Raw genomic sequence first — 18,720 nt, 5'->3', positions numbered from 1 at the left:
TCACCAGTGCCCACCCCGGCGCTGGCGCCCTAGAAATGCCTGTTGAGATAATGATGCCACTCACCCTTGCATACAGACTGCTATTTTGGGTCTTTCCCTGACCCCCACTCTATTTTCTTGTGAGAAAAAAAAAGTAAATCTCCACTCGTGATCTTCCAAAGCATCCCCCCCCCCCCCCCAGGTGAACGGGTGAATGACCCAGCCAAGCGACCAAGGACGCCGCGTAAGTCCCCGGCCTCCTCCGGCGCGGGGGTTGGGGAGCGGAGCGGCAGCAAGAGCGCCGCGCTCGTCCAGGATCGTCGAGGAGCGGAGCCAGGTCGCGAGCCCCGCGAGCACGTGCCGCCCGCCGAGCGCCGGGAGGAAGGTCCCAGGGGCCGGAACGTGCTCGCGCCCGGGGCCGCCGCCGCCGCCGCCGCCGCCGTCGCCGCGACGCGACTGCCCGGGGCGCGGGGCGAGCGCACGTGCGCCGGGGGACCCAGCGGAGGCCGCGTCCGGCGCTCCCGGGGAGATGGAGGGCGAGGCGCTGGGCAGCGGGGGCGCGCTGCGTGGGCCGAGCCTCGCCCCGCGAGGGGAGAGCGAGGACCGAGACGCCGCGAGGGCCCGCCGGCAGCGGGCGAGGACCACGAGCTAGGTGAGGCGGGCCGACCCGGGCTCGGGAGGGAAGGGGGCGGGGCGGGGCGGCGGGCGCCGCGGATAAAAGCGCCCTGGGAGCGCGCGGCGAGCTCACTCTCCCGAGGTCGGGGGCGGCGGCGCGCGCGCACCTGAGCTCCGGCGGGGGGCGGAAGGGCGGCGACTTAGGATCCCCGCCCCGGGCTCGGCCTGGCCCGCGGCTGGCCCAGCCCCACCGCCGCCGGACTTCCTCGTTTCGGCGGTCGCGGCCTGGCGCTCGCCGAGCTTCGATCCTCCGGGTCGACTCCGCCCCCACCGGCCGGGGCGCGGCCCGTTCCCTCAGTGGTCGGCGTTGGGTCGGCGTCCGCGTCAGCCGGAGCCCAGCGCGGTGACGCAGCACGTCGACGTAAGTGACGCGCAGGCCCGGGCCGCTCCTCCTTCCCTGAGTGAGTGCCGGCCCGGTCGGGGCGGGGGAGAAGCGGGAGGGCGGGGGAGGGAGAGGCGACCCGGGAGTCGTTGTGGGCCGCGGGCCGGACCGGGTCCCGGGGCGGCGGGAGCCAGGGCCGGGCAGAAGGGCCTGGCGGGCCGTTGGGGGGCCGCCACGACTGTCGGGTCCCTTCCGCTGCCGGACCTGCGCGCCCCGGCGCCCGGAGCCTCCGGCGCTCTGCCCACCCCGCTGCAGCTCGCGTCTCCCGACTCCAATTAGGTCAGGCTCGGAGTCCCGCGGCCGCGGCTCCGGCCCCCAACGCGCGGCGGCCACCCGGCTCGCCTTTCTTTCTTCCCTCGCCTTCCTCTCCTCTTGCCTCACCCTCCCCCCTTCTTTTCACGTAGCTGGGGTTTTGGGTTTTTTTTTTTTTGTTGTTGTTGTTGTTATTTTATGCTTAAGGGGTTTTGTACCTCAGCCCGAGCTCATGGGTGTACGTTATCATGCTCCTCTTTTGTAGAGCAACCCGACGGCCATGGAGGCCGAAGAGACGATGGAATGCCTTCAGGAGTTCCCGGAACATCATAAAATGATCCTGGACCGATTGAATGAACAGCGGGAGCAGGATCGGTTTACTGACATCACCCTGATTGTCGACGGTGGGTACGGTGGTGGGCAGAGCATCGAATTTGTGGCTTCCGTTCTTATCTCCCCTTCCCCCACCCGCTTTTTCTACCCACCTTCCATGGCTAGTGCCTGTCGAGTGTGCGCTGGGACCCGGGGGTGGAGTGGGGTGCGGAACTTGTCAGTGTCCACTCGGACCGTGTTGCAGAAGGCTAGGTGGCTAGTCATGCTTTCAACGTAATCATCGCATCTTAACTTTTTGCAGCCTTTTTGAAGTTTTCCTGTTGCACACTTGAGAGCAAGATAATAGCGTTGGAGAGAGGGAAGCTCTCTCTAAATGTTTAGTTAATAGCCTTCTATTCATCAGCTGCTTTGAGGAGCCTTTTACAGCAATCATGTGGGAAATGTGGATTCTTTTTCTCGTTTCCCAGATGGTCTCGGAGGGAGAGTGTGAGAGATTCCTTTGCAGCACTGGTACCCTCTTTGGGAAGCCTCCAAATCCAATGGGGTCTTTACCAGTATTAGGAGTTGTCGTTCGTTATTCAGGAGGCAAACGCAGTTTGGGTATCTTTTCTGTTTAGTGAAAATAGGCTTCTCGAGGGCAGCCCGGGTGGCTCAAGAGGTTTAGCGCCGCCTTCAGCCCAGGGCGCGATCCTGGGGTCCTGGGATTGAGTCCCACGTGGGGCTCCCTGCATGGAGCCTGCTTCTCCCTCTGCCTGTGTCTCTGCCTCTCTCTCTCTCTCTCTCTCTCTCTGTCTCTCATGAATAAATAAATAAAATCTTCAAAAATAAAAAAAGGCTTCTTGAGGCAAGGTATCCTTTATTACTGATCAGCTGTATTGTAGGTCTGCTGCTTCCAAATAGTAGGCATATTAACATGTTTTCCATAGCAAATATGTCAAGCTTTATGCTTATTCTATGGCTTTTTCTTCTCTCTTTCCAAAAGATGTATAATATTTTGGGTTGTGTTTATATTTAGCAGTTTTAAATGAATAGGATATATCTTGAAGAAGCTCCTTACCTCTTTTAGTTTTGTAAACTGACTTTTATAAAACTAACTTAATAAAAGATCTTTGAGATAATGATTTGGCTTCATGTCTAATTAAGATTGAAATTTAACAAGATAGCTGCTAAGATTATTCTGATTTTAGTTCGGTAATTTATATAGTCTTATGGTTATAATGTGGAGAAAGGTTTATTTTATATAAATTTACTACTTTATTTGTTGGTCTTTTGTGTGTGATACCTTTTTTTTTTTTTTTTTTTTTTTTTTTTTTGATCTAGGACACCATTTTAAGGCCCACAAGGCTGTTTTGGCTGCTTGCAGTAAGTTCTTCTACAAATTCTTTCAGGAGTTTACTCAGGAACCTTTGGTGGAGATAGAAGGTAAATGTCTGTTTTAAGTATAATACTTAGCAGATGTTATAATTGATGAAGAAGCATTAGTTAATTTAGCAAGATACTATAGGAAATAGCCATCTCAAATAGTTTATATTAGGTGATTGGGTAAATTGTCCTTTTGACACTTGAGAATTCTTACTTTCAGTAAAGTGCTTGGTAAAACGATCTACCATCTACATTGGATGGTAGATGTTGGTCTCTTAAAGGAGTCTTTTCCACTTCTAAAATGAGTGGTCACTCTTTTGGAAACGTGTTAAAAGTAAATTCCCATCTTTGTTCAGTGGGCTTATGTTTCAGACTGATGGGGATGCTTCAGGTTACAGTAGAGAGTTCTTTACTAGCAGAGGTACATATGACATGCACAGAATGAAGTGAGCTGCCATAATATGGAAAAGGCTAGGAAATAGGAAAGATGAACTGAAATAGCATTCAGAAGCTCTAGTGGATATAGAGTTTGGGATAGAAGGAATCATTTAATAGATACTACCTTAAAGTAGAAAGTGATTCTTGTACTTGCTTGACTTTTATAATAGTGGCTCCTCAAGTGCCAGCAATAGTGCTGTGTAGTTTTTGTGCCTTTTCTAAGATTTACAGCAATCCTTTGAAGTGAGTGGTATTATTTCATATTTTTACCTCAGGGAACAGGCTCTAAATGGTTGCTTGCTCATTGTTGTCCAGCTAGCAAGGGATTCACTTTGTGCTGTTAATTACTATGTTTTTTTCTTATACTGTCATGTTACCTACTCTTCCCTGTCATCCAAAACTGTAGGAAAAAAAAAAAAAAGCTTGCCTATGTGAATACAGAATTTTAGCTCTCTCAGTATTCTTGAGTCTTGGTTTTGTATCTTTTTCACAGTGTATATAGTTTTTGTTATAAATGAGTTGCCTAGAAACACTATTCCCTTAGGGAAATTTGATGCTCTGGGGAATAAAATGTAAAAAGTTAAGCATATTCTTTTTGGGGGTATACTCCAATTTATCTAGCATGCTGGCCAATACCTCCATAGATAATCTTTTCATTATCTGTGATGGACAGAGCCATAGGCATAATGGAAATCCACGAAGCTTACTGAAGTGAGAATCTAGCTGTGCCTGTACGGTATTGGTTTCTATTACAGGGCAAGACTTCATCCATTTATTTATCTGAGGTACTGTGTGACGCCAAGCAGGTTACTTTTACTTCAGTTGTGTATTTGCCTCTTCATCTGAAGACTCATTACTTCATAGGCTTGTAATGATTAATTGAAATAACATGTGCAGAGTGCTGAGCACAGTATTTGGTACATTGTTAAACTTAGTAAGTTGGGGCTATTTGTCAAATTGAAAACGTGTTATATGTTATGCACTGTGCTAGACCCGGACGTGAAGAATTGATGAATAAGACAGCCCTTAAAGAATTTGCAAATTTGATCACAGATAAGTAGTAGATATTAGAAACACACACACACAAAACGCAAAAAAAGTGTTACAGTGACTTTCATGGTGGAATGGTGGTTTAGTCTACCTTAGGAAAGATTTCAAAAAGGAATTGATTTCTGTTTCTTTCTTTTTTTTTATTTTTAAGGATTTTATTTATTCATGAGAGACAGAGAGAGAGGCAGAGAGAGAAGCGGGCTCCTCTCAGGGAGCCCAATGTGGGACTCGATCCCTGATTCTGGGATCACGCCCTGAGCTGAAGGCAGATGCTCAACCGCTGAGCCACCCAGGTGTCCCTGATTTCTGTTTCTTAAGCAGAATCTTAAAAAGCCAAAAAATAAGTGGCCCAAGCTAGAATATGCATTGCTTTTGGAGCAAGGAGAATACGTGGAGAAGTAGGATCTTTTCTTTTATAGATTAATCACCTTGAGATTGTCTCTTGTATCTTTTAGTAGCTCTGACCTGTTAATCTCCGTTATAGTATAGCACATACAAGTTTTCAGTATTTAATATAGACAAATTAGAAAATAAAATGTAAGAACATTTTCTGGTTTTGTTACCAGATTCAGGTTTCAAAAATCAGTTTGGCTCAGTGTTTTCTTAAGCCCTTAACTTTGAGATCACTGTACAACCTCTCTGGGTCACGTGGCTATAGAGAAAGCCCTAGGCATATAATTCAAAAACCTGAATTTTCTTCACTGTTGTCAGTTGTATAATCTTGGATGTGTTGGCTTCCCCTTTTTTTTTCTTTTCTAAATCTGAATCTGTAAGATACGTCAAGTAATTTTTTTTTTAATTTTTATTTATTTATGATAGTCACACAGAGAGAGAGAGAGAGAGAGGCAGAGACATAGGCAGAGGGAGAAGCAGGCTCCATGCACCGGGAGCCCGACGTGGGATTCGATCCCGGGTCTTCAGGATCGCGCCCTGGGCCAAAGGCAGGCGCCAAACCGCTGCGCCACCCAGGGATCCCAAATAATTTTGTATTATGTCACGGACATTTTGAATATCATGACACTGTGTTAGAGTGTCCTATCCTCTGGATTTGTTGTTCTGATTTTGATTTTTGTTTCTAGCAGGCAGTCATCCTGCTTTAGGTTCCGACTGCCTTATGTGGACTGGATGCAATTGCAGTTTAGTTTTCAAAACTTTGGTTGTGTTGTTCAAGTCCCAGGTATGCCGACCTGGGTGGTAGTCCGCATCATAGTGTAGTACTCAAACCCCTTGCTGTGCTGTCTGAGGTCAGTTCTACATGTGTAGCATGGGGGCTACAGCAAGACTTCATTCACAGAGGACCTTTCTCTAGTTCTCTCCTCTGACTACTGCACTTTAGCTTCTAGGAGCAACTTTTCCTGATCTTCTGGCTAGAAAACTGGGGTTTTAGCTTCCTTGTACTGTCTGTCATATGCTTCCCACAATGGGATCCATTTCCTAGACAAAGTGGTGAGAGAAAAAAATAATTCTCTCCATGCTTCTCAGATCAATAGTCTGTTTCCTAGTTCTCTGTCAGAAAAACTTTCTCTATGAATCAGTGCCTGCTTGGTGGCCATCAGTCGCAGGTGTGCAGCATCAGAACTGGGGGTTGCCTTGAGGCAGCACTGAGAGGAATTAAAAACCAAGAATCTCACCCCTGCCCAATACTCTCCATTGCCTTTCCTGGTTCTCTAGCTAGAAAGTTTCTTCGCAGATTATTTGACTGTTCCTGCTACACAGTTGGGGGTTATGGGCTGTCTTCAAGTCTAAGGTGGGATATGTGGGGGGAAAAAATCAGGAAATTCACTGCTGTTCTTTGAGTTTTGATTTCTCTCCCCAGCCTGCTTGCTTCTGTTTATCTTTGAGTCCTTATATATTTGCTTTATGTATTCTGCCCAGGATTTTTAATTTTAAGTGGTGGACAACATGGAGTGTGGAGTGGTGGAGTCTGCTTTCTTCATCTTAACTAGAATTGGAATCCCATCTATAAAATATGAATAATGACCTCACTATATATCTAGAATGCTGGCTTCTTTTGCTGCTTCTTAAGTGAAAAAGAAGATTCAAGTTAAGGTGTTTATATTAACAGTTTCCTTAGAGTCTTAGAAAAATCGTGTTCTACACATTTCTGTTAGGAAAGGAGCAAGATGGGACGCCTGGGTGGCTCAGCAGTTTGGCCCCTGCCTTGAGCCCATGGTGTGATCCTGGGGTCCCGGGGATCGAGTCCCATGTCAGGCTCCCTGCATGGAGCCTGCTTCTCCTCTGCCTGTGTCTGCCTCTGTGTGTGTGTCTCTTTCTCATGAATAAATAAATAAAATCTTAAAAAAAAAAAAAATGAAAGGACCAAGAGATTAATGAGAAAGTGGGCTGAGATTTGAAAGTTACCATACTAGTTCTGATGGAGGATAGTGTTTTTGCAATTGAGCAGCGTCTGTCACCATGTCACTTACCTGGGCAGGTGTTATCAGTTTGGTTTGTGTTAGCTAATTAGGTCAGTGATTTATTCCTAGGAGTGGTGCTGGATTGTCGACTTAAGAAGCACCTAAGATGCTTATTAAAAAAAAAAAGTTCCCGATCCCAGTTTTGATTCTGGAGATCAGAGATCCATGTTTTTATTAAATCTACAGTGATTCTAATTAGCCAAAATTGGGAACTAAGTCCACAATTCCTTATGCAGATCCTTGGACACCAGATGTTTCTTGAAATTACAAATTTTCTAAAGATAATACAGTCTGTGTATTATACACCCAGTGGGGTCTGGGTTGACATCCTGTAACCAAATATGTTGGAAGAGCAGAATATTAGTATTTACTGTAAGTGGGATAAAGACTAATAAATAGCCTCATGTCAGTTCAGATCAAATTTTGCTGCCAAATTTAGGGAAAACTTCTGGTCTTAAGTGATTTGGGGGACTTTGGAATTATGAAGAGATTATGGGCCAATAGTGAATGAAGTCATGGGTATTCAAACTCTTTGAAGAAGGAATGTTTCCTGCCATTATCTTATTTAAAAATCTTTATCTTGGCCTTTAGGAGCCGGGCTGTCTGGGATTGATTCTCGTTTTATCACTTAAGTAACTTGCCAAAGTCACAGTTATTAATATCTCAGTGCCTCAGTTTTCCTATCTGTAAAGTGGAGATAATAAAGTTCTCCACAGGACTGTTATGAGGATTAAGTGAGTTAATACTTGTGAGGTGTTTAGAGTCATGCCTGAAATTTGTAGTAAGTATTACATGTGTATCTTTAAGAATCAAAATGTTCCACTTCAAGAAAAATTTACACATTGTTTTTAGAAAGGACTTTTGTTGTACTTTTAAACATTTGGTCAAAATTCCTTTAAAAAATGTAGTTATCTGTACCTTGGGTTACTCTCATATAATAAAGAATAACATGGTCAGAAGACAACCAAGAGAAACAAGATTTAGGAGATTCAAATAAAAGTAACCTTCAAAGAATCTAGTTGTTTTTAGTTTGTTTTTTCAGGTGTATAAAGTACATAGGAAAAGCTTAAAAGTATTTTTGTATTTGCAGTTGTGTATATTGAGTGCACTTTGGACTCGGATGTTTCATAGTGTACGAATTCTGTTAAAAGTAGTTTTCTCAGGACGCTGGGTGGCTCAGCGGTTGAGTGTCTGCCTTTGGCTCAGGGCATGACCCCAGAATCCTGGGATCGAGCCCCACAGCAGGCTCCCTGCATGGAGCCTGCTTCTCCCTCTGCCTGTGTCTCTGCCTCTCTCTCGGTCTCTCATAAATAAATAAATCTTTTTTTTTTTTTTTCTAAGTAGTTTTTCTCTTGGGGTACCTGGCTGACTCAGTTGGTGGAGCATGTGACTCTGGATCTTGAAGTTGTAGATTGAAACCCCAAGCTGGGTTGTAGAGATTACTTGAAAACCTTTTATAAATAAATGAATAAATAAAAGTAGTTTCCTCTTTGTTTTGTAGGCTTACATTAGGAAACTGAAGCAGTAATAATACATAGCATTGAAGAGCATGAAGAAGTAGAGTATCCTTTTGGGCCAAAATTTAAACATAAAGCTTGTAAAGAAAAGTTGGAATTGTGGAAGCTTTTGAAAGTCATTTTGGTGTTTTTTGTTTTGTTTTGTTTTTAAAGATTTTATTTATTTCTTCATGAGAGACACAGAGAGAGAGAGGCAGAGACAAAGCAGAGGGAGCCTGATGTGGGACTCGATCCTGGGACTCCCAGGATCAGGCCCTGGGCCGAAGGCGGCACTAGACCGCTGAGCCATCTCGGCTGCCCTGAAAGTCATTTTGAAAGTGACTTTAGCTCTTATTCATTCCTACTTTGAACTATAATGAACTATAATGTTATCTAATATTACAAAAATATTTTAGGGAGCATTGTGTTTGGTACTGTGAGGTGAGTGTACACAGACAAAAATTAATTTCCCTCAAGTAGCTTAGAGTCAGGAGTTGTCCATGAGTTGTTATTGTCAGAGTAGATACAGAGTTCAACGGGGCAGAGGTATTAAAAGTTTCATTAAATATATGGCAGTAGAATTGGGCCTTCAAGGTGCTAGTATTTGTTCAGAGATAAAGTGACTAAGCAGGAAGAAGGGTAAATGTTAATGAAGGCAAGGAAGCTTTTAGAAGTGAACAGTTTATTAGAAGATCATTATATAGTATGGGATTGATAAACAGTTTAAAATTTGGAAGTGCCTTAAGATAAAGGCAGAGTGGTACGGAGCTTTATTTGCTGAGCTGTGGAAGGCCCTCGAAGATTTGAGGCTGAGTTGATACAGAGATCTCTGGTAGGAAAGTAGCATGTCTGACATGTAATAGCCAATTCATATATTTGAGTGGTAGGTTTATTGTCATAAGAGCCTTAAGAAATCTTTGGAAAAAATCCTAAAGTAGTTGGTAGTTACTGCTGGAACTTGGCTACAGTCTTACTGTAGTGTTAATGAGAATTCCACCAGGAAATAATTTTCCAGAATTCAGATTTTAATCAGGTTTCGAACATTGAGGTGTTTTTTTTCTTACTAACGTTAGAAGATTTATCAACATGCATACATGCTAATGCACATCTTTTTTTTACAGGTGTTAGTAAAATGGCCTTCCGTCATTTAATTGAGTTCACATATACGGCAAAATTAATGATTCAAGGAGAGGAAGAAGCCAATGATGTATGGAAAGCAGCAGAGTTTCTACAAATGCTAGAAGCTATCAAAGCCCTTGAAGTCAGGTAATTATTTTCTGAGTGATGCACAGTTATATTCAGTCGTGTACACCCTGTTAGTCAAGAATTTATTATGTGTGTCATCCCATAGAGAAATGACATTTTAAAATTAAGAATATATAAGGATCTATAAAATTCTGGGTACTGATTACTCTTTCTCTCACACTTTATTTTTTTGTCCTTATGTAAAAACTGCTAAGGTTAACTAAAGTAGCATCTAATAAAATAATAATAAAATAAGGAGGACTAGGCAGCATTTAAGGAGTTGCCTGGGTTGCTGTAAACTGTTTTGTTGGATTTGAATTGTTAGTTACACCAAGCCTTACTCTCAAAAGGGTTTGGCTCACCAAGATTAACCTAGTAGTGTTTTAAAATAAGCAAGGAAATGGACGAAGATAAATAGACCAGATGAGGGCGATAATCAGTGAAGTTAGAAATATGGTAGTCAATATGCATGCCATTTAAGTCTGTATACTTGCTAGAGGGCTAAGTCTAGCTCTGAATTCTGAAGCAAAGACAAAGGAAAGAAAAATCCTCAGTTACATTATTCGTGGGTATGAGAACAAATTAGTTGCTTAGGAGCCATTCCTGGAATTAAGACGCAAAATTTCTCATAAAAAGCATTAAGAAAACAGTAAATGATATAATGAGTAAAGACTTCCAACATCTTACATAATGAATGGTGGTGCCATAATACTGTGACTGAGAAGAGCTCTGGACTCAGGCTGCCTAGGTAATATCCTAGCTCTACCATCCTGTGGCCTTTCTGAAGTTACTCAACCTGTTAGCAGCTTGGTTTCCTCATGCATCAGATGGGGATAATGGTACTTTCTACATAAGATTATATGTGAGGGCTAAGTGAATTAATGCATCTAAAGTGCTTGGCGTGGTGTCTGGCATATAGTACTCTAAATGTGAACTGGTGTCTTATTATTGTTTCCTGGCTCTGTTTCTTATCATGACCCTTGGTATAGGTTATTGGCATAACACTAACGTGTAGTTTGGTAAAATCAATTACAAATGAGGCAAAATAATTTAGTTCAACTCAATGGTATGGTTCAGTCAAAAGATATAATTTAGAATAATTCTAAAAAGTAATTGAACTGTAATCATCCAGAAGTACCAATTCTCTTAATGAGCTTTTAATTAGTTTGCTGAGTTCAGAATTAAGCCAAGAACTTCATGTGTATGTATGCTCTAATGCCTAGTGCCTGGCACATAGTAGGTGCATGGTATACATTTGTAAATGGATGGATGGGTGCATGCTTATTAAAACCAGATCACTATTCTCTTGTATTGAGAGCTGAGATATAGGTAGCAAAATCGAGATATGTTGAGGACATATATCTGATGATGTCATACCTTTTCAAAACGGAAGTAAAGGAAACATAATATGGATAAGGCAGATTTGTGGTTAAATCCCGGATGAGAACCTTCTGGAAAAATGTTCTATGTAGTCCCCTTGCTGGTCATAGTAGTGAGTAGTATCTCACTATGGGGAAAGTCCTTGGCAGCAGAACAATGGAACATATTCTGACAATAGCCTAGGTTGGATTTGGAAGGGTTAGGAATTGAGTTCATGTGTGTAGTCATTGGGAAATGAAGGTAAGAACAACTGGGCACAGCTGTTTACCCAAGCCTATTTATTTAGAATCTTTAAGGTTTATTATTATATAGGATCCTTACAATAATTACAACCATAAGTGCGTGCTTTTCAGTATAAATGCAATGACATGTTGAATTGTTTGTTGAACCAGTTAGGCATACCTCTGAAGGGTTTTGTTTTTTGTTTTTGTTTTAAGATTTTACTTGAGAGAGAGAGGCAGAGAATGCGAGCAGGAGCAGGGATGTGGGATAGAGGGGAGAGGGACAAGCAGACTCCCTGCTGAGCAGGGAAGGATACAGGGCTTGATCCCAGGACACTGAGATCATAATCCAAGCGGAAGGCAGATGCTTAACTGACTGAGCCACCTGGCGCCACTCTGAAGAGTTCTTAAAACAGGAAGACAACAGCGTTATGTATTGGCTGTTTATAATCAATTCTGGAATAAAAATTTACTTGTGGTTAAATTGGTTAAGGCAACTCTGTATTGCGAAGATTATTATATAATGTTTTGCAGAGAGGTGAGTTAGGTGCTCCTCTCACATTTGCAGTATGCAAGTATCTTTGGAATATAGGGTCAACTTTTTGAGCGACACTGAAGAAATCATGAGGACCTTATTTTGCTTTGCCGGAATTGCATTATTTGAAGCTGTAAAGGAGAAAATTCCTGATGTTTATTAGGAAGCAGCAGTTGCCTTACAATTTTTCCTCTTCAGCCTGTTGAGGTGTAATTTATATGTAAAACAATTCATCCAATTAATACGGAGTTTGAATTTTGGCAGTTATATACAGTGGTATAATCACTACCATAATCAAGACATGGGAACATTTCCATCATTCTAAGTTTTCTCATGACTCTTGTCAACTCTGATCCCCAGCCTCAGTTATCCACTGATTTGGTCTTTATTACTGTAGTTGTATTTTATTTAGAATGTCCTATAAATGGATTCCTAAGTGTAGTTTTTGTGTTTGACTTTTTTTGCTTAGCGTTATGTTTTAGAGGTTTGTCGGTGTTGTTGTATTACTATTTTGTTCACTTTTATTACCAAGTAGTAGTCCATTGTATGGCTGTACCACCTGTTGATGATGGCCATTTAGGTTGTTTTTACCTATTACAAATAAAGTGGCTATGCTTTCATTTCTCAGTAAATACCTAGGAGTAGAGTAGCTGGGTTGAATAATAGGTGCATTTAATTTTTTTTAAGAAACTGCTAAACTGTTTTCCAAATTGTGCTATTTTACATTCCAACTTGCAATATATGAAAGTTCTCATTGCTCCACCACAGCCTTACTAATCCTTGGTATGATCAGCCTTTTTTCATTTTAGCTGGGTTGGTAGGTTTGTAATGGTTTTAATTTGCATTTCCCATTCAACTAATGATGAGCCGTATTTCATGTGCTTTTTTGCTGTGTGTTTATCTTCTTTGGCAAGGTGTCTGTTCAGATCTTTTGCTCATTTTTAAATTGGGTTATTGTCAAGAACTGTGAAGGGTCTGAAATTTTATCCTATTTGCAAGCTATAAGTTGGCCTGCCAGTTTTTGGATGCTGGCAGAAGACATGAAACTCCTGAGTCAGAGAGAAAAGGACTTCATTTCTCTCATAGCATAAAGGAGCAGCATGAAATCTGTGTTACATATCAATTATTCTTGCCCCTCTTAGCCCCCACTCAGGTCCCATAAGGGTTGCACAGTTGCCTAGATGTGTACTATACTCAAAGGAGTTGGCATCACATCTGAAGAACACCTGACTTCAGGAAACGCAACTTTTTGATAATGAGCTGTAAGCACACCTGCCCAGAGGTGCCATTATCTTTATTGTAAGGGCCAGTAAATGAACCTGTCCTCCCCTCAAGAAGCATTCTCTTCTAAGGCTATTTGCTATACAAGCATTCTCTTCTAAGGCTATTTGCTATACAAACAACCGTGAAAAGATCCAGAGCAAAAGGCTGTCAGTGTCTTTGTTTACAAGACCTGCAGAAACATGAGGTATCCGTGGAGAGTTATCTTCCAACGGTATCTTTGTTTCTATATTATTTTAGCTTCAGGTGAATTTTTCCATGAGTGTACTACTCTGTAGCCACTCTGATTAATCTGATCAGTAGGGACAGGTCCTAATCCATTCCATTTTTTTCACACTGGATTTAATAAGGTAGCTATCAGCAGAACTTGAAGCAGCAGGATGTGACTACCCTGCAGTGCTGGGCCTAACCATCCATCCACTCCTCTAAGGTCCTGGACTCAACCAACTGAATAAGTCCCTAGAAAGCCAGGTAGCTTTTTTTTTTTTTTTTTTTTTTTTTAATTTTACTTATTTATTCACGAGAGGCAGAGGGAGAAGCAGGCTCCATGCAGGGAGCCCGAGGTGGGACTTGATCCCAGGACTCTGAGATCACCCCCTGAGCTGAAGGCAGATGCTCAACCACTAAGTCACCCAGGCGTCCCGGCCAGGTAGCTTTTATCTTTAGTTTCTATGTTGACTTTTCCAATTAGCCCTAAGCATTAATCCAAGTATAGCAAGATCTTTTAGCACTTGCACAGTCTCTGTGTTGGTCCACTGGGAGGAAGTCTAGGGCAAGTCTGTCCATAATAACCCTGACCAGTGATATAATACTGACATGAATGCCTTCCAGGGCCCCAAGTAGTATCATTGATCACATAGGCTTAAGTCAGGCACAGGTTTTGTGTCACCTTTTTAATTTGGATGGTTCCCATTATAGGGAAAACTTCCGATATAGCACACATAAATAACAAGTCAGTTATTCCTTCAGGAAACTCCCCAGGTACCCAAAAATTGCCTTGTTTTGGACACATCACTCCAATCATTTGAGAACTGAACTGATCTACTGAAGTGCAAGTCATCATACTTTTGGAAGGGAAGGAAGTTAGTACCTGGTTCTCACATAAGAAGTATAGTCTTAGGGGCATAAAAGTGGGTTGGAAAGAAAGTGTTGTTTATGATTGTGTCCCAGAGTAGGACCTTCATCAGTCAGAGGCATGAGCCTTAAATGTAGCTTCCGCCTTTCCCTGATTGAACTTATTCCTTGTTTTTTGGAGAGATTCCTGAGAGCAGTCAGTTCAGTCCATTCTGTTTGTCATGTGCACCTGAATGCCAGTTGAGTGGTAATTATCTATTCACCTCATGAACTTTGGGAATGGTAGTGGGGCAAATATGGAATATGCAAGAGCTTGGCCATCCCCTGCTGTTTCCAGAAGACTTCTCAGTATAGTTAAGGAAAAGAGCATCAGATCATGGTCTGAGTCATTGGGCAGGGGAGGACAGATCCAGCGGTCAATTTAAAGTTGCTTGCGACAGTTGAGAGCTACATCAGAGCATTTTCCTACTGAGGAAGGCTATAGGGGCGGTTCTAAAGGACAAAGACCATTAATCCCTTCCTCCCCCATACCTCCTGGAACCTAAGATTTTTCTCTTCTCGGGTATCAGGGTTGTTCTCCCTCCCACTGCATAGAATTATTGTGTCCCATTCTAGTAGCTATCACTTTGCCTCTTTTCCAATCATCCCCTTCTCTTACCCAGACCTTTCATCCAGAATGGTCAGGGACACATAGGCATTTTTATAAAACCTAGAGACCCATTGTATCTCCCACTATGACTCACAAGGGCCACTCTTTTTGTTGTTGTTGTTGTTGTTGTTTTTGCTTGTTTTTAAGATTTATTTGAGAGCGAGCGAGCACGAGCTGGGGAAGGTACAGAGGGAGGAACAAGCAGACTCTGTGCTGGATCTTAGGATCCTGAGACCGTGAACTGAGCCAAAACCAAGAGTTGGACACTCAACCAACTGAGCCATTCACGCAGCCACAAGGGCCAGCCACTCTTAAGTGTACCTGGCAAGCGGTATATTCAGCCAAATGATCATTATTTTTAGGATCTAAGGTGATTCAATTCAACAAGAGAATCCAGATAACTGAACTAGAATTAAGTTTGAATCTGCTAAGCCCACTTTTGACTGGGCTGTCACTTGGAAGAGACATCAACCAGACTGTGCCAGGGTTGCCATTGCAGGGGAAAGAAAAGAATTGTGCCTAAGAATGGTTAGGGCAGAATTCAAAATTTTCAATTAGGTTTCTATAATTTCCCACCCATTTTGTCTTGATCCAGGAAGCAGCTGAGAAGAGATGATCCCTTTCTGGGGATAGCTGAATTGAATGACTGAAATGCCTTCCTCAGATTTTTTGGACAAAAAGGAGATAAGGAAAGTAGAGTCAGAAATTTTTGTGAGTCAGTGTTCAAGGAAGCTTCTGCAGTGCTCTATATTATCTTAATCTGTGGGTGGTAGGGAGCTTGAAGGGTTCATCAGTACCTTGACTGTCAGCCAATTATTGAGTAGCTTTAGGCACAGAATTATCAGACTGCAGATGATCCAGAAAGCTAATAGATGACATAAATTAGTCTCAAGGGCACAGTGGTATGACCAGAACTAGCAGATCAGTCTGGAACAGCAGCAGTATAATCTTAAAGTGTTAGCAGTGGTGAGGCAGTACTGATAGCCCTGGGATGGGGCAAAATGTCCAGTGTAGTCAATTGTCAGAGACAGTGCTTTGCACGATGTAGCCTCCGTCGTGAGACAAACAGGCCTGTTTTTGGTGGGTGTCACTGGGATCCAGTGGTAACTTCTGCATCAGAAGCATAGGGTCCTTTATTTTATGCTCAGTCTGTGATGTTGGATATGTCACCATGTTGAGAATAATATTGGATCCAGGGGGTCAGTGATGGAAGTCTAGGCAATGCAGTGCAGGCTCGATCAGCAGCTTCATTCTGGTTAGTATTGTTAGAGAACAGGCCCTTACCATGGGCATCTGAATCAGTGGTCCAGATAGTTTGATCAGCAACTGCTGTATTTCCACAGTTGTGGTTCTGAGAATAGATGTCTTTAATATGTCAAGATTTCCAGCTCTTCCAAACAGCTAGGTCATTGGCAGCAGCCCAGAGTCAATAAATTATAACATGGTTCATTGTGGAGAATGTTGTTCAGAGTTGTGAAGAAAGCTTTTGAGTTCTGCCCTCCGAGCACAGTGACCACCACATCCACTTTTGGTTTTTTGTAGTGGTGCTAAAGCTGAGCATTTTCAGCAACCCAGGGAACACCATCAGTTCTTGAGTTTTAGCCAGACCATCAGTGAGTCAAAGACCCCATTGATCTAGTGGCTTTCTTTGGGCAACAGAGTGGGGGAGCTACCATTTTTTTCATGTAAAGCCAAGAGGTCATCAGCTCTTTCTTGAGTGTCTTATTCTTTTCTTTTTTTAAGGTTTATCTATTTGAGAGAGAGTGAGTGGGGGAAGGGGCAGAGGGAGAGGGAGAGAGAATCTCAAGCAGACTTTCCCCTGAGCATAGAGCCCGACATGGGGCTCGTTCCCACGACCCTGAAATCATGACCTGAGCTGAAACCCAGGAGTCAGACACTCAACTGACTGAGCCACCCAGGCACCCCTTGAGTGTCTTATTTCTTTTTGATAAGTGAGACTTGGGGGTCAGGTTTTACCTTGCTGGTCATGAAGTTGACATCCTGCCAAATGGCGGTATCAAGCTAAAGAGCCTCAAAGCCTCAATGGATCAGGTATCAGTTTCAGCAAGAGCCCAACAGCGAATTAATCCTTTCTTTTCAAAGGAGTCTGCCTTATAGATGTGTCAGGGAATTGACAAGTTACAAAACCCAAGGTATACCTTGTTGATGGAGCCTGACTACCTTTGCAGAAGTTCTAATGTGCAACAGCATCAGTCTCAAAGACTTCTAGTTCAAAAGGGTCATTAAGAGTTGTAGGGCCCCCAAAATTGAGTATGTGCCACAGCTTGATGAGCAACTTCCAGTGTAACCTTTTGGTTGGAGCCCCACTTAAAATATACTGATGTGGGTCGCTTGATTGGCTCAGTGGTTGAGCATCTGCCTTCAGCTCAGGTCATGATCCCGGGGTCCTGGGATCAAGTCCCACATCAGGCTAGCTGGAGAGAGCCTGCTTCTCCCTCTGCCTGTGTCTCTGCCTTTCTCTTTGTCTCTCATGAATTAAAAAAACAAAAACAAAAAAACGCTGATGTACAGATTAGCTGATATAAAAAAGTAGAATGGCTAAGTGAGGTACATGCTATATCCAGTACCCAAAAAAGTTCAATAGCCTGCCGATCCTCATTTTTGGTAGGGAGAGGAAAAAGGTAAAGAAACTGTTTTTCTTTTACTGCTGCTGAAGGGATTGAGTGTGTGAATCCACCTGCTTAGTCCCAAGAACCTTAACTTGATGAGCAGGCCCCTGAAGTTTGTTGAGGGTTTATTATCAACACCTACTGGTGGGGATGTCCTAACATTGCAGTCAGGGCCTTTTAGACAGACTTCTAGCATGCTGGTCAACAGTACATCAATATAGTGTAAACTTTAGTCATCACAAGACACTTGTGCTTAAACCCTGATCAGCTGCTGGTGGCATCTGTCAAGGGGTTTCTTCCAGTAGTTCTTCTCTACCTATGGCTCTTTCCATTTGGGACAATCCATCCCTTGTCCTTACAGAAGAGGGCAGTGTAAATGCCATACTAATTCCTGCTGTACATTCAGATGTCAAAGCAAGAACAATATGTAGACTCCGCGCCATGCACAGGGTTAAGACAGCCTCCCTTTCCTGCTGTGAACCTTGCCCGAATCCCATCAGTAGGATGTAAATGCCTCCTCTCCCCTTGGTAGGATGATGAATTGGGACACCTGAATCTAACAGAGCCATGAAAGTTTGGGTCTCTCCTGTTTCTGAGTTTCCTCAGCATCCTTGGATGGGTACATGGTGTCTTCACTATACCCTTGGGAACAGGGAGACCTTGGCTTCACCCCTAATTATCTTCCTCTAAAGATATGGGGGCAGTGGGAAGGTAGAAGAGGAAGAGAGACTGGAGGGAGAGAGTGACTCCATGCCAGTGAGCAAGGCATATTTACTTTTGGTTTCAAGCAGATGAGAGTTGCATGTGGCTTGACTAAACAAATCTCAAGTGTTTTCAGCCCATAAAAGCCCCCTATCAGCCAGCAAGGTCATCATTACTGACACTATCTATATTGGTTTTGAAGACCCCTTGATTCAACTGCCTTGTACATATTGATTTTCATTTGGGGCCATAAGATTTTTTTTTAAGATTTATTATTAGAAAAAAAAAAAGATTTATTATTAGAGAAGGCTCACAAGCAAGCAAGGAGAAAGGAAGAGAATCTCAAGCAGACTCAGAGCCCAATATGGGCTTAGTCTCAGTATCCTGAGACCTAAGTGGAAATCAAGAGTCAGATGCTTAACCCACTGAGCCAGCTAGGGACCCTGGGGCCTTAAGATTTATATGTCTTTTGGCTGACTCAGATGACTTGCATACTCTGGTGACTTTTTAAAAAGAGTGTACCGTAATCTTGGACATTTGCTGCTCTGTTTTCACAATAACAACTCTTATGTTTTCACCTGGTTTAACATAAAAGTTAGGTGGATTTTCAGGAGGCCTG

At 43.0% G+C, this 18,720-nt stretch overlaps 1 protein-coding gene across 12 annotated transcripts in view; it reads left to right on the top strand.

The window, feature by feature from the left end:
- Nucleotides 1-509: 509 nt before the first annotated feature.
- ZNF131 (zinc finger protein 131) overlaps nt 510-18,720 on the top strand; it is a 31,131-nt gene continuing 12,920 nt past the window's right edge. For 3 of the 12 annotated variants that reach the window (XM_038535202.1, XM_038535200.1, XM_038535198.1), the window contains exon 1: nt 9,511-9,650. Coding sequence is in view for 6 of the 12 variants with exons in the window: in XM_038535192.1 (XP_038391120.1) it covers nt 1,569-1,692; nt 2,942-3,043; nt 9,506-9,650 (371 nt within the window). In the remaining 6 variants the exon portion in view is untranslated. Of the gene's footprint in view, nt 632-898; nt 1,056-1,142; nt 1,316-1,553; nt 1,693-2,941; nt 3,044-9,505; nt 9,651-18,720 lie in introns of those variants that run through there. The other 9 variants (XM_038535194.1, XM_038535190.1, XM_038535192.1 and 6 more) reach the window with 8 other exon arrangements.

This window comes from Canis lupus, chromosome 4 (genome assembly GCF_011100685.1).
Source record: "Canis lupus familiaris isolate Mischka breed German Shepherd chromosome 4, alternate assembly UU_Cfam_GSD_1.0, whole genome shotgun sequence".
Classification (NCBI taxonomy): Eukaryota; Metazoa; Chordata; class Mammalia; order Carnivora; family Canidae; genus Canis; species Canis lupus.
The sequence above is the reverse complement of the archived record's forward strand: the minus strand, read 5'-3'. Positions and strand labels throughout refer to the sequence as shown.